The 17,276-nt window shown below is 38.3% G+C and overlaps 1 protein-coding gene across 6 annotated transcripts in view; it reads right to left on the reverse strand.

Annotated features, from left to right (window-relative positions):
- LOC132126551 (SLIT-ROBO Rho GTPase-activating protein 2) overlaps positions 1–17,276 on the reverse strand; it is a 293,384-nt gene that overhangs the window by 242,617 nt on the left and 33,491 nt on the right. For 5 of the 6 annotated variants that reach the window (XM_059537856.1, XM_059537853.1, XM_059537855.1 and 2 more), the window contains one exon: positions 1,351–1,543. In XM_059537856.1, the coding sequence (XP_059393839.1) occupies positions 1,351–1,543 (193 nt within the window). Of the gene's footprint in view, positions 1–1,350; positions 1,544–2,721; positions 2,842–17,276 lie in introns of those variants that run through there. The other variant, XM_059537857.1, reaches the window with a different exon arrangement.

The following is a 17,276-nucleotide window of genomic DNA, read 5'->3' on the forward strand; positions in this document are numbered from 1 at the left end:
GAAATAAAGGAAAAGTTCAAGCACTGGATATCCCCTTTGTCAAAACAGTGCCTGGGGCACAACTGCCAGAAAGAAACCTGTCAAGGTACGCATACTAGACCCTGGAAAACAACTCAAATCCAGTCCAACCTATTTACAGAGCAAGAATAAAAGGATGACAATGTGTCACTGCAAATACAGGCCGTTGGGAGTTACAAAAGCACCTTGATAAATGTTAACGCAAGCAAAATTTTTGCTTGATAGAGGTTGAAAAGACATTATTGTTACCATCATAAAGGTTTTCATCAAATACTGCTTCAGTTAACAAGACATACAGACTGTGTCATAATTCACACATAAGCCAGGGCAAGGAAATACACTTCAAACTTTAACTTTTAGTTGATCTTTAAGCTTTTCTTTGTTATTCTTTTAGGATGAGGTTACCACATCCTCACAAGATCAAACTGAATCCAACAGGATCCAAGCATCTGACCACAGAGATCCGTTTAGACAGTATATAACACTGATTAATAGGCTCTTCGACAGCATATCCTGTCATAATGACTGCTATGAGACTGCATCATTCTCAAAGCTCGCTGGTAAGTATCAGGAAAACCTGCATTCATTTAATGCCAGGTCTTCAGCATAATTGCCACTTGCCTTTCAATGCAACTAAGCTTTAAAAAGCCTGTTCTAAGTCTAGCCCTATGTATAAAAATGACATTAGACCATTCAAAAGCTTGTTTGTTTCACGCTAAACAATAAAATGAGTATTATTAGCTAATGCAGTCAATCAGACAGCATTTATAGCTTGAGTAAGAACATAAATGCTCCACTTTACTTGCTTTTCTTAACGTTACACCAGCTGTTTCTTCATAATACGGCATAATAACTCTACAGAATCAGGATCAAATATGGGTCACTGGAGCAGAACCAAAGACTTTGAAGATTTTTTTTTTACTTTATTCCAAGATCAAAATCCCTGCTGCTATCTCATCAGAGATATGAGACGAGCCTTTTATATAACAGCGGGTCTTGTGTAAGCCTGAAAAGACTGTAAAACTGTATTTACATCGTAAAAAACTGATTCATCATCATTCTGACAAATAAGGAGACTCTGTTTAAGCCTACACGCTAAAATATGATAGTTATGAGTTGTTACCAAAGATTTTAATGAAATTATCTTGAAGAGACTTGGTGAGGGTTTACTCAACCGTCTCAACATTCACTGCAAAACAGCACTTATGTAATCAGAAGTGTGTGTGAGAAGAGAAAAAAATAAGCATATTGATTTCAAACGGTGCCCAGGTAATGGCACGGTTCACAGGACTATGATGTATCAGCTGGAAACACGGCCAAATGTTCTCTTACTTGAATTGAGGGTCCTTTGTGTAGCGAGTCTTGGCCAGGAACCTCTCGGCAAGTCTCTCTAGGTTGCGGGAGTAGTCCATCTCGATCTCTGCCTTCTTGCGGAAGAAGTCCTGCAGGTCTTGCAGGAGCTGCACGCGGAGCTCGCATTGCTGGTCCAAACACTTAAGCTGCTCCACCAACTGGGCTCGGATCTCTGCCAATCAGAGGAGCAGAAGAAACAGAGTTATTATAGAACTTCCCACTCTGGTTATGCATTCTAAATGTGTTCAGAACCACCTGGAAAATTTGGAGAATTACTGAAAAACGTACACTAAATGCCAGCCTCGATCTATAGACTAACACTTAAAAGTTTGGGGTTGGTATGATTTTTGATTGTTTTTGAAGTCTCTAATGGCTGCATGTAACATATAGTAAATACAGTAATTACTGTTATTTATTACAATCAAAATTACTTTTCCACTGTAATATAATTTTAAACGCAATTTATTTCTGTGATGGCAAAACAGAATTTTCAGCAGTTATTACTCCAGTCTTCAGTATCACATGATCCTTCAGTAATCATTATAATTACCAATGTTAATTTTTTTTTTTTTTTTTTTGTGGTAGCCATGATTTTTTTTTTGAGTATTCTTTGATGAAAAATTCATCCACATTTCACCATTTAGTATATGCGGCTCCAGTCTAGTTCTTCAAAACGGAGTCAAAAATAGCTAGTGAAGAGATATTTCAACCTTCTATGCACAAAACAATGTTTCAAAGAACATGTTTTATGATTATCATTAAGTCAAGAGGTGCATGAAAATTTTTCAATAGACAGAAGAACAATGCATATCAGGAGATCTTTTTGCAGAGGTCCATCACACACACACACACACACACACACACACACATCTTCAGAGAGTTTATCCATTGTTATCACTTTTTATTTCCGTTGCATCTCTCTCAGTCTCTCTTTCTCCCTGTCCAACATTCGCCGAGCACTCAAGCACAGCTTCAAATTAGTTTACCCTGCACAATCCCGACAGCCTATTGAAATATTGAATCATGATGTTTACGTGAGCTCTTGGGAAGCCTGGAACTATGGATGGACCTACAGTACATGTCATGCATACTTAAAAAAAAAAAAAAAAAAAAAAAAAACAATACAGCAGAGCCATCTAACTGAGCAGTTGTATAGCAGTTTAATTATTCAAAGCAATGCAAAGTCCTTCATCCAAACATTAAAAACCACAATCTAGCACCTATTTCATCGTTTATAGCTGCAGGATCACATTTCATTTGATGTATTGATGGCAAGTCTTGAGTTAGCTGTCAAACCAGTGTCACAAGTGATGAGAAAACAACCTCAGAATGTCCAAGAATCAACAGTACCTTTGCATTTCCTGCTGTGAAGAAATCTGATGACTTTTGCCTCCATATGCTCTAACTGTTCCAGCCCGGAGAAGAGAGGAGAACAGAGTGACAGTCCCAGGGCTATGATACCCAGCTGCCCCGACTCTATTGTGCTTTTGCGCTGAGAGCACACTTTCACTCTGACATCACACAGAAGTGGGATTTCCACAGCCTCTGTGTCTTGGTCAAGTCAAACACAACAAAGTTCACTCCAATACATCCCAGCACTGTAGGACTGGGCTTGTCCCACTTCATATGACTCATTGTGAAGATTTTACATGACTTTGTCATAAGGCAGTCCTCGTCTGGGATAATAACAACCCAGGCCTTCTTTCTGGCATGCCAACATGTGTCGATACCACTGACACATGTAATTTTCTGCTGTCCGTATGCTCATATGATCATAGGAAATGAGTCAGTGCCACATCGTAATAGCTCAGCTTTCAAATAGAGCCCTGTAATTTTAGCAAAAAGCAAAGCATCTACAAATACGCACAGACAGAGCATGGTCAGTAAGCCTACATGGGCCTAATAATGCAATTATGAGCTCAATGTTTCATTTTTATTGAGATAAATACAGACAAAAAGAAAACAGACAAATGCATATGCAGATTTGTCTATGGGCATCTCCAAAAAATGACTATGTGCCTAGTGGGTGGGTAAAAAAATAAAAACAAATAAATAGCATTTTTGTCATTTTTACAAATTTCAGTCACAGTGGTGGAGTGTTTCTGATGTTCTTGTGGATGAATATGTGTTCATCCATGTCTATATACAAACCAAACCCTCTTAGCTGTCAAAGCGTCAGACTTTGATTGGTAAAGGGCATGAGGCCAACAGAGCAGTGTGGGCTAGAGAAAGAAACCTTGGCATAGATTTAATGGGAGCATATTAAGCAAGACTTTGCTAGTAAAGTTTAAGTAAAACTTAAATATTAGATTACAACCTGAACAGTTTGTGCTAAATGCATTACAAGCTAGAACAAGCATCACAACTGATTAACTCAGAATCAGCTGAAATATCAATGAAATTCACTGCTTTTCAAGTAGAGATTTGAGAAGAGCAGTAAACGCCATCGCTGTCACCAAGAGCAGGAAGAGTATAATCCAACCACATTCACAAGGAAACTCAAGTCAGATGTTCTGCATTTGTCTCAGGGGCTCATAAAATGTTTCCCAAGTCTGAGAAACACTGTGCTACCAATTCTCTGGCCATCCTGCTGTTCTACATCTATGGGAAGATCTTTTAAAATAGCTTGAGTGGATAAAACATACAAATAGGGAGGGGTTAAAAAATCTCTTTAGCTCCATATCCACCTCCAAAGCTGAACACTGAACACTGAACACTTTTTGAACACTATGAATAATTAATTAATAAAAAAAGCTTTTCAAGTTTAGCATTCCTCATATTCACTCAGCCCTTAGGCCAGAAATATACTTGGAAGTCACAATAATATTTTGTCATGTAGCGAACCTCAGTATACTCAATATGGCAAATGTCTGTGCAATTAAAATGGACAATAAATATGCATATAATTTTATTTTTTTATTTTTTCTTAAAGTTAACATTATAGAATTAAAAGACAAATATATTACTTTAAATATAATACTTTTATAATCTAAAAAGTATAATAATAAATTCTGATAAATACGATAAATACTGTACTACACACATAACTTATTAACTTAAATTATACTTGTATTACATAACAGGGTAAGTACATTCTACACAAAAGGGGAAGCAGAGGTTTTACTTCTGCAGGTGCAACAAAAAGCAACTCTTGCCTCACTTTAATCTGAACTACTTCAGGTTTTTTTTTTTGACGAAAGAGCACTTCTTTTTTTTCTCTGGATCAACAAACAAGGAAAATTAACTTTGATTCAAATGGCCTGTTTGATTGGGTATCATTAGTTGAGCATGTCATAAACATAAAGCCACACAAAATATTAAACGATCTCGGGAGTAATCAGACAGCAGTGACCCCTGCCTCCTTGAGTGTGCATTTGCTGAACAAGCATTAAATAATGATCTAATTTCATGCCTACATTGCAGTCTTTGTGACACACAACTGATGGTGAGCACGCTGCAAAGCGCTGGCTGGGACCTTCATTATAGGACAGAACCAAACACAGTGTTGAGTAATACCTGCTGGTCCCCAAACAGCAATCATCACAGCTACCTGCTGAGATATCTGCTCAGTCAGGGTGTTACACAGCCATGCATTATTGATTCTACTGCCTCTAACTAAAAGGAAAGGCGGAAGTGAGCAAAACAGATTGACCAGCAAGCTGGCATCTGACAAAGGACTGAAAGACAATCTAATGACATATGGATCAATGGCAAAAGTAAGAAAAAAAAAAAAAAAAAATATATATATATATATATATTGTATTATGTGATTATGAAATCATGTATTATGAAAAACACTAAACAAATAATAGGAATTGACGTTCTAAAGACTACAATGTAACTGTGTTTTCAGGGGTGTGTAATCTGATGGTGCTGTCTCTTAAAGGCCAAATCAATTGTCCTCCCCTCTTCATCCCAGCTGTCACTTTGCTCATTTCCCTGAGAGCATCTCAGCCGGCTCCCCTAAAAACCCCACCCCAAATCTGTCATATCTCATTGCAAGCCCTGGCTAAGGGCTCTAAACCCCAGGCTTGTTGCCAGAGCTTTAAAAGCAAGGAGACAGAAATCACTAGGCGGTAGACGACAAGACTGCTGTCCACGAAAACAGGCCATGCTCAAAGTGTGTGAACACTGGGGTGCCATGGTGACTAAGCAGGTGAGATTAGTGTTCATAGTGTCACTTTAAAACAACCCTAACAGAGAGAACAAGAGGGGTTAATATGTTTTGTAGGTGAAACCAACACACAAACAGCCCAGGAAGCCTGCTATTTTTAAATTAGTCCTCCTCACATGGTTGGTACATAGATGTCTAAGGTATTCAACAGCAGGCAAATGCTCCGACACATTCAAAAAGTTGTAAATTAAAGCATCTAAATATACCCCTCTCCTGTGCTCTGCCAGACAATCAATCACAACTAAAATCTGTCAGGGAAGATCTGAAAGCATATTTAATTGAGAGGTTTAGACAGCGGGGTTTAGAAACTAACGTTTCTTAATCGTTTGCCCAGAAATTATTCTATGATTCAGAATAATTCGAATTATAACAGTTTTAAGTGTCTAGACACCTAAAATATAGCGGCTTTAAGTATTTAAATGATTTTGATAAAAACGTATAAACCAGTAGCATTTTGACAACAAACCATAATAGCCCATTGATGGGGTGTAAGAAGATAGCAGGAAGATTCACACATTTGTGCGTTTGTGAAAAAGAGCATTGTGCAGCTCTGAGCTGTGCTATTGTTTTCGTAACTTTTATGGGATACAGTCCAAAAAAAAAAGGCAAATTTGAAAGGGACCAGTTGTTTCCACGAGGTGGGCCTGTTGGCGTAAACTACTTGCGTCACCAAAGGCAGCTTGAAGGAAACCGTCCATTCATCAGAGCAAACAGGAAGCAAAAGGGAGATGACAGGAAGTTAGTTTGTGCAGCTGGCTACAGAGGGAGAGAGCTCCACAATGCAAGAGGAATTTGTCTAAGACTCTTGGGAGAATGAGAAGAACAGCTGGCTGGGATGAGGCCCTGCACCTGAGCACCTGAACTACAGTTTGAGGCCAAATGAGAGACCAAATTACAGTGAACATTAAAGAATAGCAATTTTTTTTTCAGCTGTGGTATGTAGCCTTGGGTCCCCATTTTGGTGCATCCATAATTTTATAACATATCAGCAGTATTATTGACACTAATAGCTCCAGACATGCCAAACCTAATCCTCGAATGAAAGACACAGCCTTCATTGAAGAGGTACAGTTTCAAGAGATGGAGAAAACGTCATCACACATCAACCAAAATTTTCCTCACTGAATGCTGAATTTCCCCACCCAATGAGACCCAATGAAAGACCCAATGAAATAAAAATTTGAGTTTTTGTCTTTTACTCCATATCTGCAAGTGCCATGGCAAAACATTTTAGTTTTAGTTGTGAAAAAGAGTTTGCAGTCCCTTGGTATAATAAAAAGACTGTGTATTGTGAAATAATGGGAAATTTTTATGAGATGTCCTAACAGGTTGCACGCAAAAACAAACTGTATACAAAATCACATTTGAAGACTGAATCAATGAACCAGTTCATTTTAGTTAAATAAAAATATTGAGTGCGACCATGGGGCCCAATTCCAAAAAAAAAAAATTTTGGTTCTTTTAATGAATATTTCAAAAAGATGACAATCTGATGATAAATAGCTAAAATGTTTTCGAAATAATCTAAAACTCATTTACATTTTAATTACATTTAGTTACATTTTGCATTGCTCTAGGAATGCTTGCAAAATCCATCCAGCCATTCAATAGGAATCTATATGATCAGGAATTTAGTACGAGAGTGAAAGATTTCCCAATGTAGATTTTGCACCGTGTTCAAGCTGTTCACATGGATTCACACCTGGATGCACTGTATGTTTTTGAATCACTAAAAGGAACTGGTTCATAAGAGTCATTTGTTCTTGATTCAGTCTACAAAGGTCATTTTGTAAACATTTTGTTTTTACATACAGTACACTATTGAGAGTACACAAAGGACCCTTTTGTCTGTAAAACTTAACTGAAAAAAATACACATTTCTTTCATAAGTAATGACGTCAAGTCATTTCATGGGGTCTTTAAATACTTGAGACATGATAATATACATCAGTCTCATGATGACACAAAATCAGGAAATAGGGGAGGAGGAGGAGGAGGAGGAGGAGGAGGAAAATTACTTTGGTGACAAAGCTTCAAATTAATGAATACAATGCCTGAACTATACTTCTAAGAGCATTAGTGGACCATTGTATGCCGGATATCATTAAACTGATGAGGGAGAGATTTGTGTTTGATGAGTTTCTTTGTGAGAACCATTTAAAAGAACTTGTGCCGTGTGTATGGAGATGGAGGAAGGTGAAGAAGAGAGAAAAGCACATGAATGACACCATACTGACACACCAGCACCGACTACACCAATGAACATCAGAATGAATAGATAAAAAGGGACACGCTCCCATTAGAGAGCAGCTGTCAGGACAAAATAAACATCTCCTTGGTGGAACAAAAGAAGGAGGAAGTGTGTGATGTGGTGTGTGTGTGACATTCGGCTCAATAATAAACTCAAGCTGACAGAACATTATCATAGCCTTCATTCTCCCCAATTTCCATAATCAAAGCCATTACTGTGGAAACCACGTTGTATGTGAACGGTGAGGGACGGGAGATTGAAAATCAAAACCTCTCGCTGAACTCCCTCGATTAATCATTAAAACATTTAAAGGAGATTATTGCTTTACAATGGCGACCCATATTTCCTCCTCCTCTGCTAGCCTATTTCAGTGCGAATCAGGAAACACAACATGAGTTTTCCTTGAGGAGAGCCTGTTGGGAAAAGCCTCTGTCTAAACAGCTGATGTTACTCCAGGAGAGCTGATACGGTGGAAAAACTGTTGTCACCTACTCATCCGTACAAAACAAGGATAGTTCACAAACACACACACATTTAACAGGATTCAGTCTCTTGAAGTAATAATGGAAAAAACAAATGACGGTGGAAACAAAGGAAAGCACATACAGTAGATTTAGTAAATTGACAGTAAATTCAAGTTTTATTTTGTTTTTCAATGAAGCTAGTTCCATCTACAAAATACAACAGTATTAGTACCTAAAGAGTTAACTTAGTTAAAATGTATTGCTTGTAGAGTTTAAAATATGGCTGTATTTATAATAGAAAAGCTTCATTCATAGCTTGTTCCAATAAAGTAATTTGTATGTACCTAAAGTTATAAGTACGACTTCACAGCTCGTGAATACAAACTTTCCAGGAAGACTTGAACAAATAATTATGTCCAATTCTAATTAAACCCATGTGAACCTGCTAATCATGGTCAGGATTACTAAACACTTCCAGGCGAGTGTGTTGGAGCAGGATGAAGCTACGCTAGTTTCCCTCCAGGAACAAGATTGGACACCCCGGCTTAAAAATTCTTGTAAGATCTTAACTTTCGAAACCAAATGAATGAGTTAACAAGTTGAAAACTAAATCAGTTCAGTTTGGCATTTACATATTTTGGTGACTATCACTTTAAGCTACATAAGTTAAAGTACCTAAGGAGAGCCGTTTACCATTTGATGGCACCGGTTCAGGGCATTCCACCAAAGCTATAATGAAAACATCTGGTGGATGGAGAGTGGTTTATTCTCACCCAGTAAGTTTTGTCAGGAATGGACCAAAGGACAGTACACCCGGCGGGGTGAAATTCCTCCCATGAAGCCCAGCTCTGTACTGGAACTGTACCGGAGGGGAAGAGATGTTACCCTACTTCAGGCTTCTACGGCCTGCCTCGCAATCACTCAGTAGGTCATGTTATACTACATGAAGAGAGAGGAAGTGAGTGCGTGAAACATACAAAGAAAGATGGCCAAAAAAAGAAAAACATTCTCTTCAACACTAGCAGATTCCATTTCCTAGTCTAGTTTTGTTTGCTAAGGCCTCAGGCCAGACTTGCCCTGGGCATGAGTAGAAGGGAAATTCTTTGGCTGTTAGAAAAACAGGAGTCAACCGTTACTCCACTCTACAAGCCGGTGCAAAGCCAGTGACGATGTCTGCCTCAAACTTTACTTTCTCAAAGTTGAAATTCCTTCAGTGTCACTGTCCTCAATCATGCAACGTTGGCTTTTAAGATATAATGCCAGGGACTGTGGCTGGTCTACTCCAATTAGCGATTGGCACATGGTTCGGTTAACACTTTCAGCAGTCCATTTACAAACATTTACTGCTGAGCAAATCATTGAGAAGTCATCGGGTTCATTTAACAGCTGAAGTGCTCGACTGGCTCAAGAATACTGTGTTCAAAGTTAAATCCTATCTGACCGGAATGGAGGTTTACAGTCAATTTGAATACATTTTAAAATTTGTTGCTAAATATTTATTTCCTATTATTATCAATGTTTAAAACAGTTGTGTTGCTTAAAAGTTTTTTTGAAATTGCAATTGTTTTATTTATTTCCAAAGAACAGCATTATTTAAAATAAGATTTTTTGTATAAAGTCTTCACTGTCACTTTTACTCGCATTATTCTGACTGCAATATTACTGACCCGAAACTTTTATACAGTACAACATTCCTGTTAGGGAAACCCAAAGGAAGCATCATAGACTCCTGGCAAGGAGCAACAAATAAATAAATAACAATAAAATAAAATCCCTGTTCCAATTAGGTTTGTGCATCTTTTTCTTTGAAAGTTTTTTGAACTTCTGTTGTGATCAAACAGCACAGCCAGATGAGTGGCATCGGCATATGAACCGTCATCAATCATCAATTTATTTTGCTATCTGCGTCATCGCCGGAGTAGAAGCACAGCCAATTAGCTCAGCAGATGATGGGTTGCTTAACAGACTGAGACTGTGAGAGGGGAAACCTGTTTTTCTCTCATATTTGGAATCCTGCTATTTCATCACAAAAGCCCGGTTTCACAGACAGGGCTTAGACTAACCAGGATTAGGCCAAAGTTCGATTAGGACATTTAAGTAATTTTATTAACATGCCTTAGAAAAAACATTACTGGTGTGCATCTTGAGACAAAACAAAGGAACTGATATATTTTAAGATCAATCAGTGCCAGTTTCTTTCAGTTTAAACAGCTCAGACTTAACCCCCGAGACCGAGACCAACAGCAAAGCATACAAAAAAAAAAAAAAAAAAAATCTTTAAGCCCAACCTGTAAAACACATGGTTTTCACAAATAATAATATGAAACCTTAAAGGGTTAGTTTGCCCAAAATGAAAACATAATAATATTGATGAAATATTCCTTCAAAAGAATGCTAAAAGATATTATTTTTACAGAATCCCTGTGCTGTCAGAGAAAATATTTAGTTCTTGTGACCTTTCTTATTTTCAGTATAGCTGAAAGACATGGTGGTCATACCAAAGTGTGTAGTTAACCGATTAACCAGGTCTTTTCTCCATTTCCAGTCTCCTTCATCCTACCTTTAAAACACTAATGTGTTTTTCTTCCTCACTTAGAACATTTAAGGTTGAGGTCACATGTGAGCCATCTTCAATCAAATTATTAAAGGAACCTTCCATGACCTTTCATTTCCCCTTGCCATAACAATAAATGTTGACAATACCAGCTCTTATTTCAGCCAACCAATGTGAACACAGAATGTTCCTATTACTGAGACAGCGGTTATGTTCAGATTGGCATACCAGTGTACTATTTATTACATACAAGTACTTACTGAATTGACATCTGATTTCCTGAAGGGATATTTACATAGCTAAAGATAGAACAGTTTTTTTTTGGCATGTAGTTAGTTGCAACTATGGAAATTAAGAAACTAAACACTGATATAAATATACAGTATAATATAAGTGATATGATCACAGCCAGCCGACTGTTTCAGACTGCATGCATACAAAATTGCTCTTAAAAAGCAAACATGATATAGCTGATCTGCTTTGGGCCATAATAATGAGTTGACCTTCTGTCCGTTTTCAGGGCTTGTTTCACTGGTGCCATTTCCTTACCTCACCCAGCCTTACCAGGCCTCCCGGACCCAATGCCATGAGCGGACACGGCCATCTGTGCTGCAGTCTGGTCCCCTGCTCCTCCCTCCAGTGTGCCATGTACAGCATCACTCCTTCCACATGCGGTAAAACCAACCAGCCATCTGGTGAGATGGATACCGTGGCCAGGAATTACGGGACGGCATACTGAGGCTCCCTCAAACTAATTTACCATGGCCAGGTTAGCACGGAAAAGGTACCGCGAGATCTAATAATAAACTAATTAAAAGCCCAAGAGAGTATCAGATTGTCCAGAAAGGATTATTTGCAAAGGCAAGCCGTAATGTTACAAGTGTGGGTTGCTCATTTAGAGTGCTATGGTATATAAGGTAAGAACCTTGCGCGGGTAATGGGCATGCTCCACACAGAATTTCTTTTAAAGATATTATCTTTACATGCTCATTTGTAGTTACTTTGACATATTTTGAAAATATTTGTATTACCTTATTTGTCTAAAACTGTAATTTTTAGACACACACACACACACACACACACACACACACACACACACACACTCAAGATTTACATCTTGTTGCAACATTTTACAAAAATCAAGACTATGAATATATTTGGTCAAAATCCCATGTAATAAAAGATGAAGTGCTATGCAGGCTATTTACAGTTTTTCTCAACTGCTTACACATGAAATCTTTACTTGTCACACAATATCTGAAAGCTGACACTCAAACAGCAGAAGCACACACCAAATCCATTCTGAGGGTGCAGTTCTTGGTATTTGAGGTAATAATAAAAAAATAAATAAAAAGTGTGTAAGCATGTTGAAACAAACTGTAAGACATTATTGGATGATTAGCAATGATGACATAAAATGTTAAATGTTTGCCCTCTCTCTCTTCAACTTTCCCGCATCTCAGACCTCAAATACATTAAATATTTCCCTTTTTAGACATAGATTTTGAATTAAAGAGTAAAGAAAATACGATACAAAACTCCCTGAAACAACCAGTTTCTGATTGGATCTGAGCAAATCTCAAAGGCGACCTATTTTGATCTTAAAAAGGGTGAGTTGTCACTGAAAGGTGATGAGTTTGCATTATGTAAGGGTTTTTCAATATGCGAATATACATTTCTATAGACTGATCAAATGAATGAGGGAAGAACAAACATAAACAGTCATAAAAGTCAGCATCTTCTGCATGTACAATTTGTGCAAAATGCCACTTTCATCAGAAAATATAAAAATCCAGTTGAACTTTATACTGTATTGGCTGGGAGAATAAAAACAAATCCTCAGCCAATCTTTGTCTACAATGACAGCTGCTTGAAGAGCTCAAATTTCCCATACGGTGATTATCTGCGAGAAAACCTATTTCACCGTGAGACTGATGGACAGATTACTCTATTGAACCCTTCAGCGGTACAGACAGCACTATCAAATACTCAGGTAAGACGGGGAGAAAGACACTAACAGCATGAAGTAGAGCCCCTGATCTTGAGGAAAATACAAGGTTTTCACTCCCACATTCAGACAACCTAGTGCAAACACTTCACACACACACACACACACACACACACACACATGCAAAACTCCACCATGAGGCTTGATGAACTTAGACACCATCACAGTCTGTACAAATGGCCACAGCATAATAATCATCTTTTCTGCCAGCCCAGGGATTTCGGAGGGGGAGTAATAATCCAGTAAGCTTTGACAGGAAGTTTTTGATGCTAAAATAACAGATCAAATTAGTTTTTTTTTTAAGTGTAATTCATAATCTGAAGTAATGTTTCAGTCTTAATTGAGGACTTCATGGATATTTTTCCATAAAGAAATGGCTTTGCACTTATGTTGTGCAGTAAACATAAATAAATAAATAAATAAATAAATAAATAAAGCAAAGCTTTATGCTTGACTTAGGCAAACAGTGGGTGGCATCCACAATAAATAATATATACACAAGGCTGAGGATTTTCAGGGTGCACTGTCATTCTCACAGAAAACTGGGCCAGCAAACAAATCTGTTGGAGGCACAATTTAACACACTTGTCAGCTGATATTCAACAGACTTTTTATCATTTAAGAACCTTAAACAATATTTAGATTGCATATGTAGGGATGCATGCACAATATAGTGTAGAGGTGTTCACATATTTTAGGTCATATCCCCTTCTGTGGTCTGAACACAACTCTGGGTGACTAGTCAGGTTGATCCGTTTGTAGTTCTTCTCAATTCAAGGGAGAAGAATGGATAGAAAGAGAACAAGAAAAGAGGGCAAATGATTGATAGGGACACGTCCTGCTCTTTTAGTAGACAGTGGACCTCATTAAGGTCTCTGTGGGAGTCACTACCTGTTGAGGACCTAAAGAGTACATCTGGCATATGCCTGCATCATTCGGACTAAAAAAGAGAGAATATCACCAAACTAACCCATTATAAAGTTACAGCTCCAGTAACCTACTTTGAAATATTAATAGTGCTAAAAATATGGAAATTTTAAAAGCCCATTTACACCAAGAAAACTAACTATAAAGATAACTGGAATGATAGATTAGTATTCACACATTATACACTTATGTTTATTACAAGCACTTGGCTGCTTTAAATGGATAGTCACCCAACAATTTAAATTCTGTAATTAATTACTCACTTTTGTTTATCCTCAGAACATAAATTAATACACTGTGGATGAAATCCGGGAGCTTTCTGACCCTGCATAGACAGCAATGCAACTGTAACATGTTCGTGGCCCAAGAAAGGTAGTACGGACTAGGGCTGCAAGATTAAACCAATGCGCCTGTCATGCACAAGCTGGTTCTGTGATTAGTAGTAAATCTCCATCATCTGCTTTCAGAAGGAGCAGCATTTATTACACAGAGCCATAGTTCTCTGACATGCTACGCAAAATAATTTTCATGTTTTTATTAGTCACACTGAATCAATGAAAGCATTTAAATCTTCTGTTTATCCAGCTACCGCTATAGGTTTTTCCTGAGTTTCTTTTGCGGGTCGTATTTGCAGTTTCGGCGTGAGAGCGCCCTCTGGCCTTCGGATGGAGATTAATTACTGATATAATTGTAAAATGTAATTCATAACAGAACTAAATCATTTTTATCATTATTTTTGGTGTGAATGGGCCTTAGGCCTGGTTAAAACAACACGTTATGACCGATTTCAATATGCCAATATTTTCATGTTATGGCTGATAATTGATTAACGGCTGGTATTAAATTAGTAGATTTTGTCAAATTAATGTATAATTTTTGTGTGCGACAAGTGAATTTAGAATCAGTTTACCTTCATACACATCTATCTATCTATCTATCTATCTATCTATAGATATTCGCTGTGATGAGTGGGGTGGGGCCGAGAGATGTGGGAACAGGAGCGAGGCCGGTGGAGTGATTGGAAATGAGCGACACCTGCTCGACCCACCGGTCTCGAGTCCCACGGAGGAGATGGAGGGATATAAAACAGGAGCGACGACAGTGACGGACGAGAGAGGACCAGGCCTGGATTTTAGTTGTGTTTGGTTTTTATTTGTGCGTGTCAGTCGTCCATGAGGGGCTGATGCGCTGTTTTGTCTTTATTTATTTTGACAATTATTTGATTGTCCGCCGGTTCCCGCCTCCTTCTTCCCAAAGATTATGAAGGTTTAATTTGTTACATTCGCCAATAACTAACATGGCATAATTATATTTTCCAACCACGTGTTATGAATTTAGTTATGAAAGTGGCATGCACTGACTTTATACAATTCCACATTTGCATGCAGCAGATCTTCATCTTATCCAGTCCTATGACTGAGCAAGAAGAACGAGACGGTAAAAGAAAAAGAACGATACAGATCGTAGAGAATGGATAAATGAATGAGCGTTGAGCCAGAGAGCAGGGGCACGAAGGGATCTTATCAGAACGTCACATTCCCATGCTGGAGATAACAGCTGGCACTGCCAGTTTGGGGTGGAACAGTGATACCATCACCTGCTTTCCAATCATAAAGATCTACAGTCTCATAACAACATCATAAAAACAGAAAGTGAAGGAGAAAGGGAAGACATATAGGCAGACTAGTAGTAATAATATTCCTCAAAAATAAGACTGAAGAAATATCTACCATAAACAATGGCAGACAGCATTGTGAGGCTAAACCAGCGTGTAACCATTTCGCATGCACAGGCATCTTTCTCCATTCCGTACATTCCACAAATCTCCTTTCAGGTGTCTTTATTGATTCAAGATAAAATAACCACAGGTTTTCATAGAGAACGCCATCTTAAAACTCTCTAGGGAAATGCTTTAAAGTCTCTTTGAACAGGCCAACAATGTCTCTAATATGCATCAATTAATGATCAAAAACAACATTACAGAGCTTGATCTGTTTAATTCTGCCGAACTGTCGGCGCCAGCGGAAGAAACTGACATCATATCTCTCAGCCACATGCTGTTTTCAAAATGAAGCTTGAGCAAATGAAGAAAACAAGGATTCTGGCTGGTGACCACCTGCAGTCAGGCTGAGCCGATGTCCTCACAGCTCCAGGATGATGTTTACGGGCATGTGAGGTAAGCTGACAGGCGGATCACCCCCTCCTCCCTCGGAGGAGACTATAGCACTGGCTGCTTAGAAAGCAGAAATGAGATTAGCGGGGCGCAGAACGGCCTGGTGCTCATTGTCTGCCCATTGTATTCCTGCATTATCGCACCCACTCAGGGTGTTGACGGGCCCACAGTTAGCCGTCGTTCTGCTGACGTATGCTGGGGCTTTGTGTGCCAGATACTAGTCCCGAGATGCTGCGTCTCTTTCTCGTGATGAGCTAACAGTCAAACAAACACAAATGAAGACATACACTTCTATTGTTTTTATATAAAGCTAAATATAACTATTCCAGAAATACACTATCTTAAACTTAAATGACAATTGACAAATGACAAATAAATGACAAAAATAAAGCCAAGTTAAAACATTATGTTATATGACACTTTTCAGATGGATGGAAAAATAAAATATACACTATCAGCCAGTAAAAAAACAAACAAAAAAAAAACAAAAAAAAAAGGCAATGACCAATACGGTGATTACATATTGTGCATCTCCACTTTATAATACCATTCTCATTAAAACATCCTACACACTATATGAAGGGTAAACACACTTTCAAAAATTTCAAAGCCATTTTGCGCACTCACAGAACAATCTGATGTCTATTCCAAGAATAAGGTGCACACTTTGCTTACCTTGCAGTTTCTACCAAGGGCAGTGCTAAAAAAAAAAAAAACCACGTACTAGATCTGTCTGACAGCTGATGATAAATCGAAGTGCTCTATGCCTTAAACTCACAGGTACTCATGCGCTAGCAAACCCACACACATCAGCGGTATATGAACATCTTAATTGTGGCCACGTGTGTATGCTGGAGGCTGGGTTATATAAAAACTTTGCGGGTTTAGAGTGTTATTTCTCTAACCTGAAGTGCCACTGTGTTGGGGAGGGAATTAGTTGGCCCTTCAGTCACGGTAGAAAAGCACATTAAGATTTCAAAGCACGACGTCTGTGTAATGATGATTTAGTAGCATGGGCGAGAAGGCTTCGGATCCACACATCCTTTTAATACAACATAAATAAAGAGGTTATTAAATTACGGTTCTCTAAGTGGACACTGCACACACCCAGTGAAGCTGTGGCATACACTGAATTCCAGCAGTATTTGTATGAGGAAACTGGTGAATTGTGTGAGTGTACAGTGGTTTACCTCCGCTCAACACTTTATGGTATATATCCTCAGACCAAAGGAACATTTTAGAAAAAAGCACACATTATATTGCTTTAAATGTGTGCTTACATTCAGTAGAACACAGTACCGTCAAGCATTAACTGAGACTCACATCTGAGCAAACATAAGCCATGTGTCAACAC

The sequence above is a fragment of the Carassius carassius genome, chromosome 44, assembly GCF_963082965.1.
Source record: "Carassius carassius chromosome 44, fCarCar2.1, whole genome shotgun sequence".
NCBI classification, from domain to species: Eukaryota; Metazoa; Chordata; class Actinopteri; order Cypriniformes; family Cyprinidae; genus Carassius; species Carassius carassius.